This window comes from Theropithecus gelada, chromosome 5 (genome assembly GCF_003255815.1).
Source record: "Theropithecus gelada isolate Dixy chromosome 5, Tgel_1.0, whole genome shotgun sequence".
NCBI classification, from domain to species: domain Eukaryota; kingdom Metazoa; phylum Chordata; class Mammalia; order Primates; family Cercopithecidae; genus Theropithecus; species Theropithecus gelada.
This window is the reverse complement of record NC_037672.1, coordinates 92,291,280-92,306,492: the sequence shown is the minus strand read 5'-3', so window position 1 is coordinate 92,306,492 and position 15,213 is coordinate 92,291,280. Positions and strand designations below refer to the sequence as shown.

Here is a 15,213-nt window from a genome sequence, read left to right as displayed (position 1 = left end):
AGACCCTTAAAAAAAAAAAAAAAAAAAAAAAAAAAAAAAAAAAAGAACTGGAAACATTTCCACACAAAAACTTGTACATGAATATTCATAGAAGCATTATTGATAATAGTTTTTAAAAATGTATATGCAACCCTAATTTTTAACAATGGATGACTGGATAAAGAAAAATGTGATACAGCCACATGATGGAATATTATTCAGCACTTAAAAGAAATGAAGTACTGATACATGCTACATCATGGATGCATTCTGAAAGCATCATGCAAAATAAAAGAAGGGAGATACAAAGGACCACATATTGTCTGATGCTTTTCATATAAAAATTTCAGAATAAGAAAATCCATAGAGATTGAAACTAGATTAGTTTTGGCCAGGAGTTGAGGGAAAGGGGAAATAGGGGGTGGGGAATATGACTTTTTTTTTTGCAACGATGAGAATATTCTAAAATTAGATAGTGGTGATGGTTATGCAACACTGCGATATATTTGAAAATTGCTGAATGTACACATTGAAAGAATGAGTTTTATGGTATATGAATTATATCTCAAAAAAGCAGATATTTAGAAAAGTACATGAGAGGGATAATGCATTTTCATCTGAAATAGAAGATTTAGGATCTAGTTATCAAAGATGTGATAAGAGAACAGAACACCCTAAGCTTTCAGCACAAGAATTTACTCTCTTGTCACTTTAACGTCTTATCAGAGTTACTAGGTTATTTTATTGTGTTCCATGTTATCTTTTACCCAAAAGGTCTTGGTTGGCAGAAGTTTTCCCTTTCGTTAAAGTTAAATATATATTTAAATAGTTATAAAATACATAAGGAAAAAATGGTGAAAATAAAATCCCAGATACAGAATACAACCTAGAAAAATTCCTTGCTGAAACATAGTATGAACATTAACTATGGGCCTTTTCCTTTTTTTTTTTTATTATTATTAAAACAGCATTATTATTATATGGAATGTTATACAACATTAGCTACCCAGGTTAAATATATGTATATATTTCATTTTAATAGATATTATATTTGGAAGTTTATGCCACATGTTTCCCAGTTTCCCATATATATTTCTTGCAATAATGTAAATATTGATTGAGAAATTAAAAGTTAATCTCCAGTAGTGTCTCCTTTAGAGTAAACATTGTCAACATTGTAGTACTTGTTATTTTCTTTTTTTTTTTTTTTAATTTGCTCTTGGATTTAATTCAAGGATTTAAATGTAGTTTTAAAAAAGCACTGCATTAGATTTAGCTACATAAACAGCTAGAATAATTTTATTCCCAGAATTAACCAGTTACTTACTATCTAGTTGAGCCAATCAGAAACCTAGGGTCATCTTTGATACATTCTTTTTTTTTTTTCTTTTTCTTTTTCTTTTTTTCTTTTTCTGTTGTTGTTTTTTTTATTACTATTATACTTTAAGTTCTAGGGTACATGTGCATAACGTGCAGGTTGGTTACATATGTATACTTGTGCCATGTTGGCGTGCTGCACCCATCAACTCATCAGCACCCATCAACTTGTCATTTACATCAGGTATAACTCCCAATGCAATCCCTCCCCTCTCCCCACTCCCCCCTCCCCGTGATAGGCCCCGGTGTGTGATGTTCCCCTTCCCGAGTCCAAGGGATCTCATTGTTCAGTTCCCACCTATGAGTGAGAACATGCGGTCCCTCCCCCCTCCCCCTCCCCAGATAGGCCCCTTTTTCACATTATAATTTGTTTTCAAAGTGTAACTAATGTTAACTCCAGAAGTACCAGATATCACATAAAACTTATTTCACTTTCACAAAACCTAACTATGCTACACAGTGTAATACAGGGGGTATTCCGGTTAAAGCTTTACGAAATGCAGGATTCTATGTCTTGGCATTACATTAAGAACCTCCAAGAAGAATGTCTTAGGAAAAGACTATTTCTTGGTACTTTTCCTACCCAGGATATTTGGGTAGAATAGAATGTCTGACCATTGTATTTTTGGACTGAAGTATATTTAAATAGCTTTTACATATGCCACGAATTGAAAACAACATCTTAATTTGAGAATAATAAAAGAGGAGGATAAAAGTAAACCCTCTGCTAGGTGTTAATACAGATCTAAGACATTAAATGATACTTTAAGTAAAATTGGTGAAATACACATCAAGTAGTAGAAGTGTGATCAGGCACTTCTAGCAAAAGTGATAAATCATGTATTAAAATTTAAAATGACTATAGTTCATTTATTTATTCATTCAACTAATATTTTATTACACATTGACTATACAGCAATAAAAACAACAACAAAAAAGTCTACTCTTTCTTCTCTCCCAGAACTTAAAATTTGTTTAATAATGATACTGCAAAGAAAACAATCAGATTAAATGATGATGAAAAACTTGAAAGAGCACTGATCTTAGAGTCCTAAGAGCTGAATCAAAATTTCATGTCTACTAATTGCTAGGCAAGTGATACTGGATACATCAACTAATTTCTCTAAACCTCAATTTCACACCGTGAAAAAATGGTGTATGCTATTACCAGTCTGGTGTATTTCATCAGTTAATTATAAGGATCACAGAGAAAATATTCAAACATTCCCTAAAAACTCTAAAACTTCTATAATCACAGGCTTGCACTATTACTTAAATGTATGGAAAGCTATCAAATTTCTTGCAATAAATAATTTTAGTTGATATTGACAGTATACTGAGTCTATGTGGCCAGACAGTAAAGACTAATGCTAACTGTCAAGTACATTAACAACATCAAATGACACATATGCTAGGGTTTTGGCCTTTCTCCATTTAACCATCCTAATTTCACCTGGATTTCTTCTACATGTCAATTTATGCTCATATTCACAAGCAACGTTCCAGCCATAGGAAGAGCAAATGAGTCAGACAGACTTCTATCAAACTTCCAATCTGAGCAACAACTGCCACATGTTTCTTTACTCTTCAGGACATGTGTTTGTCAATCCTGTTTGAATCTTAACAAATAATGGAACTTTCAAAATAAAGACAAATGCACTTAGTAGAAGAAAATAACAATTACTGTAACTGCAACCACATTAACTTGACTGAGTTTTTGTTTAAATTGCTTCTGCGCTTCTGATGAAAACCACTGTTCTTAAGAATAATGAAGTGCTTAAGACATGACTGAAAAATAAAACCTCAAAATTAAACCCAAGAGGAAAATAAATTTAACTTGGCATAATTCTGGTTTGCAAAAATACTGTCAGATAATGAACCCAAATCCATATGAATCAATGGTAAACACTATGCACAAGAAACAGTTAATACCCATAGGTGCTCCGTGAAACAGTGGAATCCAAACTGTCTGTCTCTTTTGGGTTGGAGAAATAGAATAATCCTGCTTTTCCTCAAACACTGGCAAACATATACTATGATAGCTAAAAGTCAACTTAATCCTCCCTTTCCTGGCTCAAAATAAAAATAACTATGCCATCTCAGACCTAAGATGTGATATCCCTTTGTGGGTTTTCATGAAAGAGAAACACTCAAGACAATGATCATGGGTGGATGGGCTTTGTGTAATTTTCAATCACATAACCTTGTTTTAGAAAGTAGAAATGAAGAGGCCAGACAACTATGGATAAAATTCTGGCAGTGGCTGTACTGTGCTCTGTTGTATCAGAGCTGAAGCTTCTTGGCATTTTCCATACAAATCCACTCCCACCGAGTATTCTGGAAGCACAGTAACTTTATCAAAAGGTAGAATCACATTCCAGAGCATGTCATCTGTCACCTCTCATCACCTCATCATGCCCCGTGTCCACACTTTCTGTCTTTTCTCTCTCCCAGCTCTTCTTCTGCAATAACTGACAAATCTTTCCCTTTGTCCTCATGCAGAAGAGTTTGGCACATGCCATTTTTCTCAAGGTGTGATTTTTTTTTTTTTTTTGTCATTCACCAATATATAAAATAAACTTTACAGCCAATAATAGAAGGTGAAAAAGGAAGCAAGATAAAAAACAAAAACAAAAACAAACATGAATGTCTCAAAAGTAAATAGGGGGCTGGGTGCAGTGGCTCACGACTGTAATCCCAGCACTTTGGGAGGCCAAGGCGGGTGGATCATGAGGTTAGGAGTTCAAGACCAGCCTGACCAACATGGTGAAACTCGGTCTCTACTAAAAATACAAAAATTAGCTAGGCGTGGTGGCATGTGCCTGCAATCCCAGCTACTCAGGAGGCTGAGGCAGGAGAATCGCTTCAACCCAGGAGGTGTAGGTTGCAGTGAGCTGAGATTGTGCTACTGCATTCCAGCCTAGGAGACAGAGAGAGATTCCATCTCAAAAAAAAAAAAAAAAGTAAATAGGGGGATAGCTCCCATTAAATCACTCAGCATCCTGTTATTGAATGGGTCCTCCTGCAAGGGACCAACAACAATGTCAGTGACTTAACTTACTTATTAACTCAAAATAAGTAACTTAAAACTTCAAAAACTTCAAAACTGGAGTGCAAACTTTCACAGATGAACCACTACAGAATCAATGCCACTATATTGCGGGCAGGCAGTGTAAATTTTCAGACCTCAGAAATATTGAATGGCATCGATACATTTTCATTTCTTACTCATTCCTACCTGAACATCTGGGCTGATGTCATTTCATGTTTAAGAATAGGGAATTTGGCAGGGCGCAGTGGCTCACGCCTGTAATCCCAGCACTTTGGGAGGCTGAGGCGGGTGGATCACTTGAGATCAGGAGTTCGAGACCAGCCTGGCCAACATGGTGAAACCCCATCTCTACCAAAACTACAAAAAAAAAAAAATTAGCCAGGTGTGGTGGAGGGCACCTGTAATCTCAGCTACTCAAGAGGTTGAGGCAGGAGAATTGCTTAAACCCGGGAGATGGAGGTTGCAGAGAGCTCAGATTGCACCACTGCACTCCAGCCTGGGTGACAAGAGCAAGACTCCGTCTAAACAAACAAACAAACAAACAAACAGAATAGGGCACTCAGCTAGCCTTACCGGGAAACTGAGTGGAGATTTTCCTCTGTGACCAGCAAGTGATTGTGAATTAAAAGGATTGGTTGCCGAACTTAAAAACCTACTTGTGGAACATTAAAAGCCTCTAGCATGTATCACCTTTGGACTTACTTGTATTCCTGTGACTTTGGTCCCCTGGGAGAGAAGCATCCGTAGTCCAGGCTGGAATGTGCTGGTCGGGATGTGCAGTAGAAATCACAGTGCTCTGGTTATAAATTGTATTTGTAAAAAAAACATCGGACCCTTGGATTTCACCATCAGTGACCAAAGGTTCACTCCCATTTGATTTAAAATAGACCTTTTGTAATGTTCCTGAAAGATAAAAACAAAACAAAACAAAATCCTATGTTTGAAACATTAGTAGAAGTATTTATTTTAAAACACATTAAGAAAACTCTAGAGCTACTTTCCCATATGTCATTCTAACCAGGTAAACACAAAGACAAAGATGAAAGCCACAGCAATGACCTCCTTTTTGGGGTCGACAACCACAAAACCAAGAGTTTCTTTTCTACCACAAATCACACAGCCCTGTGATGAAACATGGCTTTCTCATGAGCCAATGGTTTAGAAACTGAGTCTCCGATCAAGGTTTCCTGGTGCTTCAAAAATTTAGGGCAATTCTACCTCCCCCAAGACTCACCACAAATAAAATGTGGTGAATCTTACAGCATTTTCTTCCTGCTTCCTTAGTTTCTTAATCTCACTGGTCATTGTATGCTACTCAGGACCCAGGACATGTGCTCTATCGCTCACTGTATCTGTCATCAAAGGACACAATGGTGCTTGCCATCAGCTTATTTCCCACATTTTGCACTAATTTTCAATAAACTATGCATAAACTATGCATAATACGCAAATAAAAAATAGGAGGGCTCATACATTTATCAAAACTTGTATCATAGGAACCAAAAAAAAAACCCTCTAAAGCACAAACTAAAAGAAGAAAATATCTTCATCTTCGACCAGAAAATAAAAATATAACTATATGAAATAAGAAATACTCATTTAAAAATTTTTACTTCCATAGGTTATTGGGAAACAGGTGGTGTTTGGTAACATGAGTAAGTTCCTTAGTGGTGATTTGTGGGATTTTGATGCACCCATGCACCCCGCGAAGTTTGGCACATGCCATGAGCAGTATACACTGCACCCAACTTGTAGTCTTTTATCCCTAACCCTCTTTCCACACTTTCCCCCTGTATCCCCAAAGTTCATTGTGTCATTCTTATGCCTTTGCCTCCTCATAGCTTAGCTTCCACTTATGAGTGAGAACATATGATGTTTGGTTTTCCACACTCATTAAACTAAGATTATCAACTGGCCACTTTCTCAAGGTATCCATTCATTGACAAAACAAAGAACCAAACCTAAGATTATTGAAAACCACCTTGCTTTGTCTTTAGGAAGAAACTTTTGAAAACTTGGAAAGAGATCATGTATTTTTAACTCAGTCAAAATAGACAGCAGGTTTCGTTTCCAGAATATTGCACTGTACTTGAGCATGCCACGAAAATAAATAAATGTGATATTGACCCATCCATAGAAATACCCAAGGGAGATTTTCTTTTCTAAAAGCATTTACAGTGAATGCTCTAATTGGCTCTCACTTTTCTAAATAGTCCCAAGGACCATTAAAAATAAAAGAAATATAAATAAAATGTTTAATATCAGTGTATGGAAAAAATTTCTCTACATATGCTTGACACTTGGAAAACATTAACTACAAATAAAAATAGAAAAGCAGCTGTTTCTAGCTAACTGAGATCAACAGTTTCCTCTGCCAAAAGATTCTAAATAAAACATTGAAGCATAAAAGCTAAATCATGATGATGTATTGCAGGTAACATGCTCTCCAAACTGTCTGTGTGATCATGAGTAAAAGTCAATGCAGTAGGTAAAATGAAGGAATTCATTTAATTCTTACTGATTTTCAAAATGATTTACAATTTATCCTAATCAAAATAAATGTGATAGGCTTAATTACTATAGGAAATGTATTTCATCCATACAGAATAATTTACTAATCAATGACCTATAATTTTACTTACATCCATTTAACTGCTCTCTTCCTTATTTTTGGCTTAAAGAGATTTTTTCCATAAGATGGTATTTATGCTACTGTGGTTGTAATGAATATATAGGCCCTTAAGTTGATTTACTTAATCTTGCTGAACCTGTGAGTAGGAATCCAGTTCTGTCAACATACTTTTAGCAAATGCCAATTCTTCACGGTTGTATCCTCAAGTAATTCCCTTATAATGAGTTTCTTGTCATATAAAATATTTCAACAGTTGTTCCTTTTTGGTAATAATTAGCCTTATTAATAATCTCTCCTTTATCATTTTAACCAAACAGTGTTTAAAGTGTTCATAACATCTGGCTGGGTGCAGTGGCTCATGCCTATAATCCCAGCACTTTGGGAGGTCGAGGTGGGTGGATCACCTGAGGTCAGGAGTTCTAGACCACCCTGACGTGAAACCCCATCTCTACTAAAAACACAAAAAACAAATTAGCCGGGCGTAGTGGTGGGCGCCTGTAATCTCAGCTACTACGGAGGCTGTGGCAGGAGAATTGCTTGAACCCTGCAGGTAAAGGTTGCAGTGAGCCTAGATCACACCATTGCACTCCAGCCTGGGCAACAGGAGTGAAATTCTGTCTCAAAAAAATAATAATAAATAAAAATAAAGTGTTCATAACATCTGTTTATCCTAAGAAGTCCTCTGAAACATCGACATTTTTAAGAAAACACTGACTTGGATAACAACTTTCTTTTAAAAAGGCAGCTTCATTACTCTTAAGCTTTATGTATTGAAAGCAATTTGGCAGAATAAAGAGAAAGATAATATTTGAGAGGCACTGTAGTTAATGTTTTCAAAGTATATTTTGGGGGGAGAGAAAGAGAGAGAGAGAATAAACTTAAAGGACATGTCTTTAAAAGCCTGAACTCACTGGACAACTTGTTTTCAAGTATCTCTGGAAGCTGACCAACTCCCAACACAGTTGGTTGTCTACAATGCATTTTTTTAAGTGCAAGTATTATAACTCAATAAAACTAAATGCTTTCAACCTGTATCATGATGAGCTATAAAAATGCTAAGAGATATCAGCCCAAAGTAGAGTATTTTTTCTTCTAATACTGCCTCATTCTTTTCTACATTTCTGTGTTTATTGCGCTATGGTTAAAATTACAGGTTCTACAGCCTGACCACCTGAGTTTAAATCCCATCTTTACCACTTGCCCTGAAACTTTGGACAAAGTCTCAACTGCCGTAAAAGGAAGGAAAAATAAAACACCTGTTCATGGGGCTGGCCGTGGTGAGACAGCCAAATAAAAATGGCTCCCCTGCAGAACCTCCGACTAGTCTGGCACTGGTAGGAGCGCACAATGGGGTGGAGCCTCAGAAGGTTCACACCGTTTGCAGAGGGGTGGAGCCTGGCCTCTCCTGTTCCGGGGTGGTATCTGGGACTCAATTTGTGAGGCGGGAAACTGGCTAGCAGGAGTCCCACTTTGCTGAGAATCCCTGTTTCCCTTTTTTTTCCTTTTCGCCCAATAAATTCCAGTTTTCTCACCGTTCAAAGTCTCTGTGAGCCTAATCTTTCATAACTGTGTAACAAGAACCCAGCTTTTAGCTGAACTAAGGAGAAGTCCTACAACATTGGGATCAAATCAGCCAATACCTATATAAACACTTCGAATGGCTCTTGGCACTAAGTTCTCCATAACTGTTAGTCATTACTACACATTGATGGTAATCACAATAAAATTGTCTTCTTTAGGGCTACTAAGGTACTCTCAGATAAATATCAATTTCATTTTACTATAAGTGGATCCCAGTATCACAAAATGGCTAATTTTCAGAAGCGAATCACTTAATCCAAATTTGGAGTGAGAAAATTATGGCTTTTTCATGCTAAATTATTAATAGAAAGTCACTTTGTATTAAGATAGTCTGGCTCAAAAGTGTTTCAGCTATACAGCCAAAAAAACAATTTAATTATATTTAAGAAATATTATATAATTCTAATAATAATAAAAGTCAAACTTTACTGATTCCTTGTAATGAAGAGATTGGGCACTGTGGTAGGGAGAATAATGCTCCCCCAGAGATGACACATCCCAAAACCTAGAACCTGTGAATATTCTGCTTTACATACTTTACGTGGTAAAAGGGATGTTGCAGATGTGATTAAAGTAAGAATTTTGAGATGAAGAGACTATCCTGGATTATTCAGGTGAGCCCAATATAATCACAAGGGTCTTTATAAGTAGAAGAGGGAGATAAGAGAGTATGTGTCAGGGTCATGAACTGTGAGAAAAACTCAATGGACCATTGCTTGTTTTGAAGATGGAAGGAGCCACAAGCCAAGGAATACAGGAAGCCTTAGAAGCTAGAAAAACCAAGAAAATAGATTGTCTCTTAGAGTCTGCAGAAGGAACACCTAAATTTTTCCCAGTGAGACCTATTTTGAACTTCTTAACTCTAAGATAATAAATTTGTGCTATCTTTTTAAGCTACCAAGTTTGTGGTAATTTGTTACAGGAGCAATAGGAAATTAATACAAGCACCTTGCTAAGTTCCCTCACTATAGGAATCAACTGAGTTAACCTTCCAATAATCCTATAAACAGATAATATAATTAATCTTTTTGACAGTTTTAGAGAGATGGAAACTGAAGTTTATGAGAGTGAATTAACTTGCCCAATATTTGAGTTGGGACATGACAAAGAGACATATACATATACCCACATACACTTTTCATTTTGGACAAAACATACAGGTTGTAAAAATCAACCATTGTGTGCTTGCAGAATTTATCTTCCTATGATGTGATTTTAAAATTAATTTCTTAGCTTTTATCTTTAGCCATGTGAAAGACATTTACTTTGCACTTTCTATGTGCCAAGAACTTCATACTTACTCTGCTGAGAACACAACATTTAGTAAGAGGTCCTTACTATCAAGATGTTTATAGATTAGTTGAGGGAGACAGGCATGCAATCTAAAAAATGTTAATATAAACTATGGTACAAGCGCTTTGAGAATGATATGCATAGGACAATCTGCTAGCAAAAAGTAGAGAGATTGTCCTCATTCCATTTGAAAAAGTCAGGAAAGCCTGTTTAGAGAAAAGTGTCCTAAATGTGAATCTTAAAAGCTGATTAGGGATTTTCTAGGTTTAAGCAAAGTATTTGTAGGGAGGAGGGTGGCGTGGCAATAGGGAGTGAAATATTTTCTAGATAAAACAAAGGGAAAAACATACGAAAAGGCCCAGAAGCAAGTAATTAAAAAATATGGCTAGCACACAGGAGGCTGGTAAGAGAAAAGGCTGGAAAGGAAAGAGACACCAGACAGGATAGTTCTTGTATGAGGCTTGGAATTTACCTTGTGATGGAAAATTTTAGAAGGGTCTTAAATAGGGTGAAACATATTAGAATGATCACTTTGGCAGCAGAGTGACGTTTAAAAGTTTAGAGGATAGTTATAAGGTTATTGTAATACTCCAAGTGAGAAAAGAGTAAGGCCTTAGCCAATGCCAAAACCCTAAGGACAAAGGGAACATTGGGAGAAAGCTCCAAAGATGCAAAATCATATGAACATGAGAGAAAGGTCCCTTTGAGGTCTCTGGTTTGAATGATGTAGTAAACAAACGTATCCCCAACTGAGTTGGTGTCATATCGTTAGTGCTGTTCATCAAATATTTCCAATTCTCTCTCTTTCTACTGGGGCACAAGCTGAGCACTGCATTCTCTGGCCTCTTGAGTGAGCCCTTGCTTCAAGTTCAAGGCTATAAGCAAAACTAAAAAGCGTTGCTTCTAGGCAGAAGCATTTAATTGCTGATATAAGAGCCTTCAGAGCTCTGGCACAATCACCACAAAAGTTCAAGATGGTGGCTAGTTCATTAATTTGGTCTCTGAAAGACCTCGATGAGCACAGGCCCCCTGCCATCTTGCAAAGAACATGTAGTATTGTAATAAATTAACTGTGGTTTGTAAATCACCAGTATTGGGGGATTTGTTGTTGTTACATGACAGAGTCTAGCAAATCTTGACTAAAACAATAGATAATAGAGTATGAAAAATAGATTTGTAGGAGCTTGTTGTTGTTGTTGTTACACTTTATTGAATATAAGGGCCTGTGAAACATTTAGTTGGGGGGGAGCCCAAATTTGAAGCAATCTGATGATTTCCTCCAGATGCCTCACCAGACTCTCCAACAACGCTGTCCCTCCTTTGTGTTCCCAGAGCATGCACTGGTTATATCGTAGCACATATGCACTCAAGTGGAACTGTCTGTCCCATGCATCTATACCTCAATCCCCGAGCAGAACACCTAGCACCAGTGTAGGGCTCCATACATATTTATTGAATGTATGAATGATGAATGAACTAATGGAAATGGCTGACATTGCCAAGAGGGATATCAGTGTAAAGTGAGAAGAGAGCTGAGGACAGACACCTGCCATTTAATGGACAGCTAGAGAAAGGTTAGCATAAGGAAACTGAGAAACAGCAGCCAGAGAGACTGAAGGACAATCAAAGGTGACAATACGAAGGCATAGTTGAAGAGCATAATGAGATGAATGTAGTAGTCAACACTGAGGAAGATCATATGTGCATAGCACATCTGGGGAGAAGAAAGCATCGCTGGCACTAACTAACAGTGAACATTCTTACCATGAACTGATGTAGACAGACACAGAAAGAAACACAGGTTCTTCATTTCAAAGTCTTGCTCAAATACACATTGGTTTCCAATGCAGCACATTGGATAAAAAGACACTGGTGGGCTTGCTAAGTATAGATATAGGAGGACGAAAAGAAGTGAAAGAGAGGATCAGAATGGGACTGATAGAGGTATAGGAATCATCTGGGGTGGTTCTTGTTAGAATGCAAATTCAGCAGGTTTGGAGTGGGGACTGAGATTCTGGATTCTGCATTTTACACAAATTTCCAAGTGATGCTGATGCTGCTATTCCATGGGCCACACTTGAGAACAAGGCTTTAGACTACCATTTCAAAAAGCTTTAGACATAATATATAACCTTGGGCCTCAGTAGTTAAAGAAAAACAATTCTCATGCTTGAGGATCCTCTGTTGGTGAATTTACAACAGAAAGCCAGATTTATTCAAAGAATTTGAAGTCTTAAGTAATGTGGAGTCAGGTCATGAAAGATCATAGAGAATCTTAAATTTTGGGTGTGAAGAAATAAGAATTTGGGAGGTTTTCTATTTTTAAGTGATACTAAGAATACATTATAAGTTAGGAAGTTAAGATTATTTTACCTCCAAATTCTTGTAAAAGCCACAAACTGCTGAGAAATTTGCTAAGAGAAAACTGTATTTAAGTTCAATGATCTCCAGCTCATCTAGCATTTTTGAGGAGAAATGTCATTTCTAAAGGAAATATTTTTATTGAATTCAAGAAAAATGAACAGTTTATTAAACTTCCTGTACTCTACATACCACTATAATTTTTCTTTTTTCCTCATTTCATTAAAAAATTAAGAAGCCATACATACATTTTTCCATCATATTAAGAAAACTAGAAATGTAATTTTAAGCTATTTTTCATAAGCTTATGGCTAAAATAAATTTATTTCAGATATATATGGATGAATGAAATGAGCAGATGAATATTTAAAACCAAGTCTTCAACAGGCTGAGAAAGAAAAAGTCAGAAGCATTCTAATGAGAGTTTTTGGAACAAAACTTGGGTGAATAAATTGAGATGAAGAATAGTTTGAAAAAACTAATTCGGACCATACCCCATACATTTATAGGACTCGCTGCCACATATTCAGCTGTAACCCTTTTTCCATACAGCTGCCAATGACATCTTTTAAAGCTAAAACCCTTTCTCCATACAGCTGCCAATGATACCTTTTGAAAGTCCCAACCAAGATAATCATTTCCAAGATCTTGAAAGAGCCTTTTTTTTCCCCCCGATGTTTTCTTCCAGGAGTTTCATGGTTTCCAGTTTTATGTTTTAGTCTTTAATCCATTTTGACTTGATTTTGGTATGATGGTATAAGATAAGGGTCCAATTTCATCCTTTTGGATGTGGATATGCAATTTTCCTAACACCATTTGTCGAAGAGACTATTCTTTCCCCTTCGTGTACTCTTCACACCTTTGTTGAAGATCCGATGATCATATATATGTGGATTTATTTCTGGGCTCTATATTCTGTTCCATTGGTCTCTATGTCTGTTTCTATTCTAATGTTATACTTCTTTCATTACTGTAGCCTTGTAATATAGTTAGAAATCAGCACATTTGATGCCTCTATCTTTGTCCATTCTGCTCAAAATCGCTTTGGGTATTTGGGATCTTTCGTGGCTCCAGATGAATTTTAGAATTGTTTCATCTGAAAAATGCCACTGGGATTTAGCTAGGGAATGCATTGAATCTATAGATCACTCTGGGTAGTATGGACATTTTAACAATATTAATTCCTCCAGTCAGTGAACATTAAATGTCTTTTCATTTATTTCTGTCTGATTTAATTTCTTTTATCAGTATTTTATGGTTTTCAGTGTAAAAGTATTTCCCTTCCTTGGTTAGGTTTATTCCTAAGTACTTATTCTTGTTAATCCTATTAACAAGGATTTCTTAGACATGACATCAAAAGCACTGGCAACAAAGAAAAAAAAAAGACAAGCAGTGTTACATCAAACTGAAAACTTCTACACAGCAAAACAGAGGTTGAGTAGACGTAAAAGCTGAGAGAAATTATTTGTAAACCACATATTTGATCAAGAGTTAACATTCAAAATATATAAAAATAAGAAACTCACAAATCAACAGCAAAAAAGAAAAGGTAGCCTGATTTTTTTAACAGGCAAAGGATCTGAATAGACATTTCTCCAAAGAAGACACATACTCATAGCCAGTAAGTATATGAGATGGTGCTTAACATCACTAGTCATTAGCGAAATGCAAATCAAAATGATAAAGAGATGTCACATCATGGTTGTTATGATGACTATTATCAAAAACAAAAGATAACAAATTAGTAGGAATGTAAATTGGTGCAGTCACTATGGAAAACAGAATGGAAAGTCCTTCAAAAAAATTAAAAATAGAACTATTGTATGATCCAGCAATCCCTCTTCTGGGTATACATCCAAAGAATTGAAATCAGGATTTCCTATCTGCACTCCCATGTTCTGTGCAGCATTATTCACAATAGCCAAGAGATGGAAGCAGCCGAAATGTCCACTGACAGATGAATAAATTTTAAAAATGTGGCATACACACAATGGTATATCATTTGGCCTTAAACAAGAAGACAATCTTATCATCTGTGGCAACATGGATGAACCTGGGGGACATTATGCTAACGACAAATAATACATGATCACACTTATATGAGAAATCTAAAATAGACTCATAGAATCAGAAAGTAGAATCACAATTGCCAGAGGGGAAGAGGAAATGAGGTGATATCCAAGGGTATAAAGTTTCAGTAATGCAAGATAAATAAGTTCTAGAGATGACTATACAGCATAGTGACTACGGTTAATACTTCTTTGTGTACTTAAACATTTGTTAAGAGGGCAGATGTTATGTTATGTTCTAATCATGGAAAATGTTCTAATCATGGAAAAAAATAATAAAGATGTGAGGAAAGTTTTGGAGGTGATGGATATGTTTATTGCAGAAATTGTGGTGATGGTTTCACAGGTATATAGTTGTTTCCAAACTCATCAGGTTGTGATACATTAAATATGTGCAGCTTTTTTTATGTCAGTTATACCTCATTAAAATGGTTTAATGAATGAATAAATAAACAAATAAATAAATAAATAAATGCTACAACCAGACCCTGTCACTCTCTTATATCAACATCCTCATTGTGCATTTCATGTTTAAAGTACTACTTACTCCCTAGGGAATCCTCCCTCGTCTCAGCCCAGGTTCTGTTCCTGTCATAAGTTCTCTTAGCACCTTGTCTCTTCCCACATAGCAGTAACCTCTGTTGTAATTAATTAATGAAGTGATCATTTGTTTAATGCCTTCCTCTCTCACTGTGGAGTCCCTGAGGGTAGACTTTATTCACTGCTGTGCCCAATACCTATAGCACACTGTGTTGCATATAGCAGACACTCAATACATATTTGTTAAAGGAGCGAACAGTATTACATTATACCTAATTTTGTTTCTTTTAAATGTTTCTCAACATATCAAAATAATTTAACTTTAAATG

At 36.1% G+C, this 15,213-nt stretch overlaps 1 protein-coding gene across 4 annotated transcripts in view; it reads right to left on the bottom strand.

The window, feature by feature from the left end:
* Nucleotides 1-15,213, bottom strand: part of CORIN (corin, serine peptidase) — a 271,199-nt gene that overhangs the window by 192,242 nt on the left and 63,744 nt on the right. For 2 of the 4 annotated variants that reach the window (XM_025386551.1, XM_025386552.1), the window contains exon 3: nucleotides 5,111-5,311. The exons of 1 other annotated variant lie outside the window; for it this stretch is intronic. In XM_025386551.1, coding sequence (XP_025242336.1) covers nucleotides 5,111-5,311 — 201 coding nt within the window. Of the gene's footprint in view, nucleotides 1-5,110; nucleotides 5,312-8,296; nucleotides 8,337-15,213 lie in introns of those variants that run through there. One more of the 4 variants, XM_025386554.1, reaches the window with a different exon arrangement.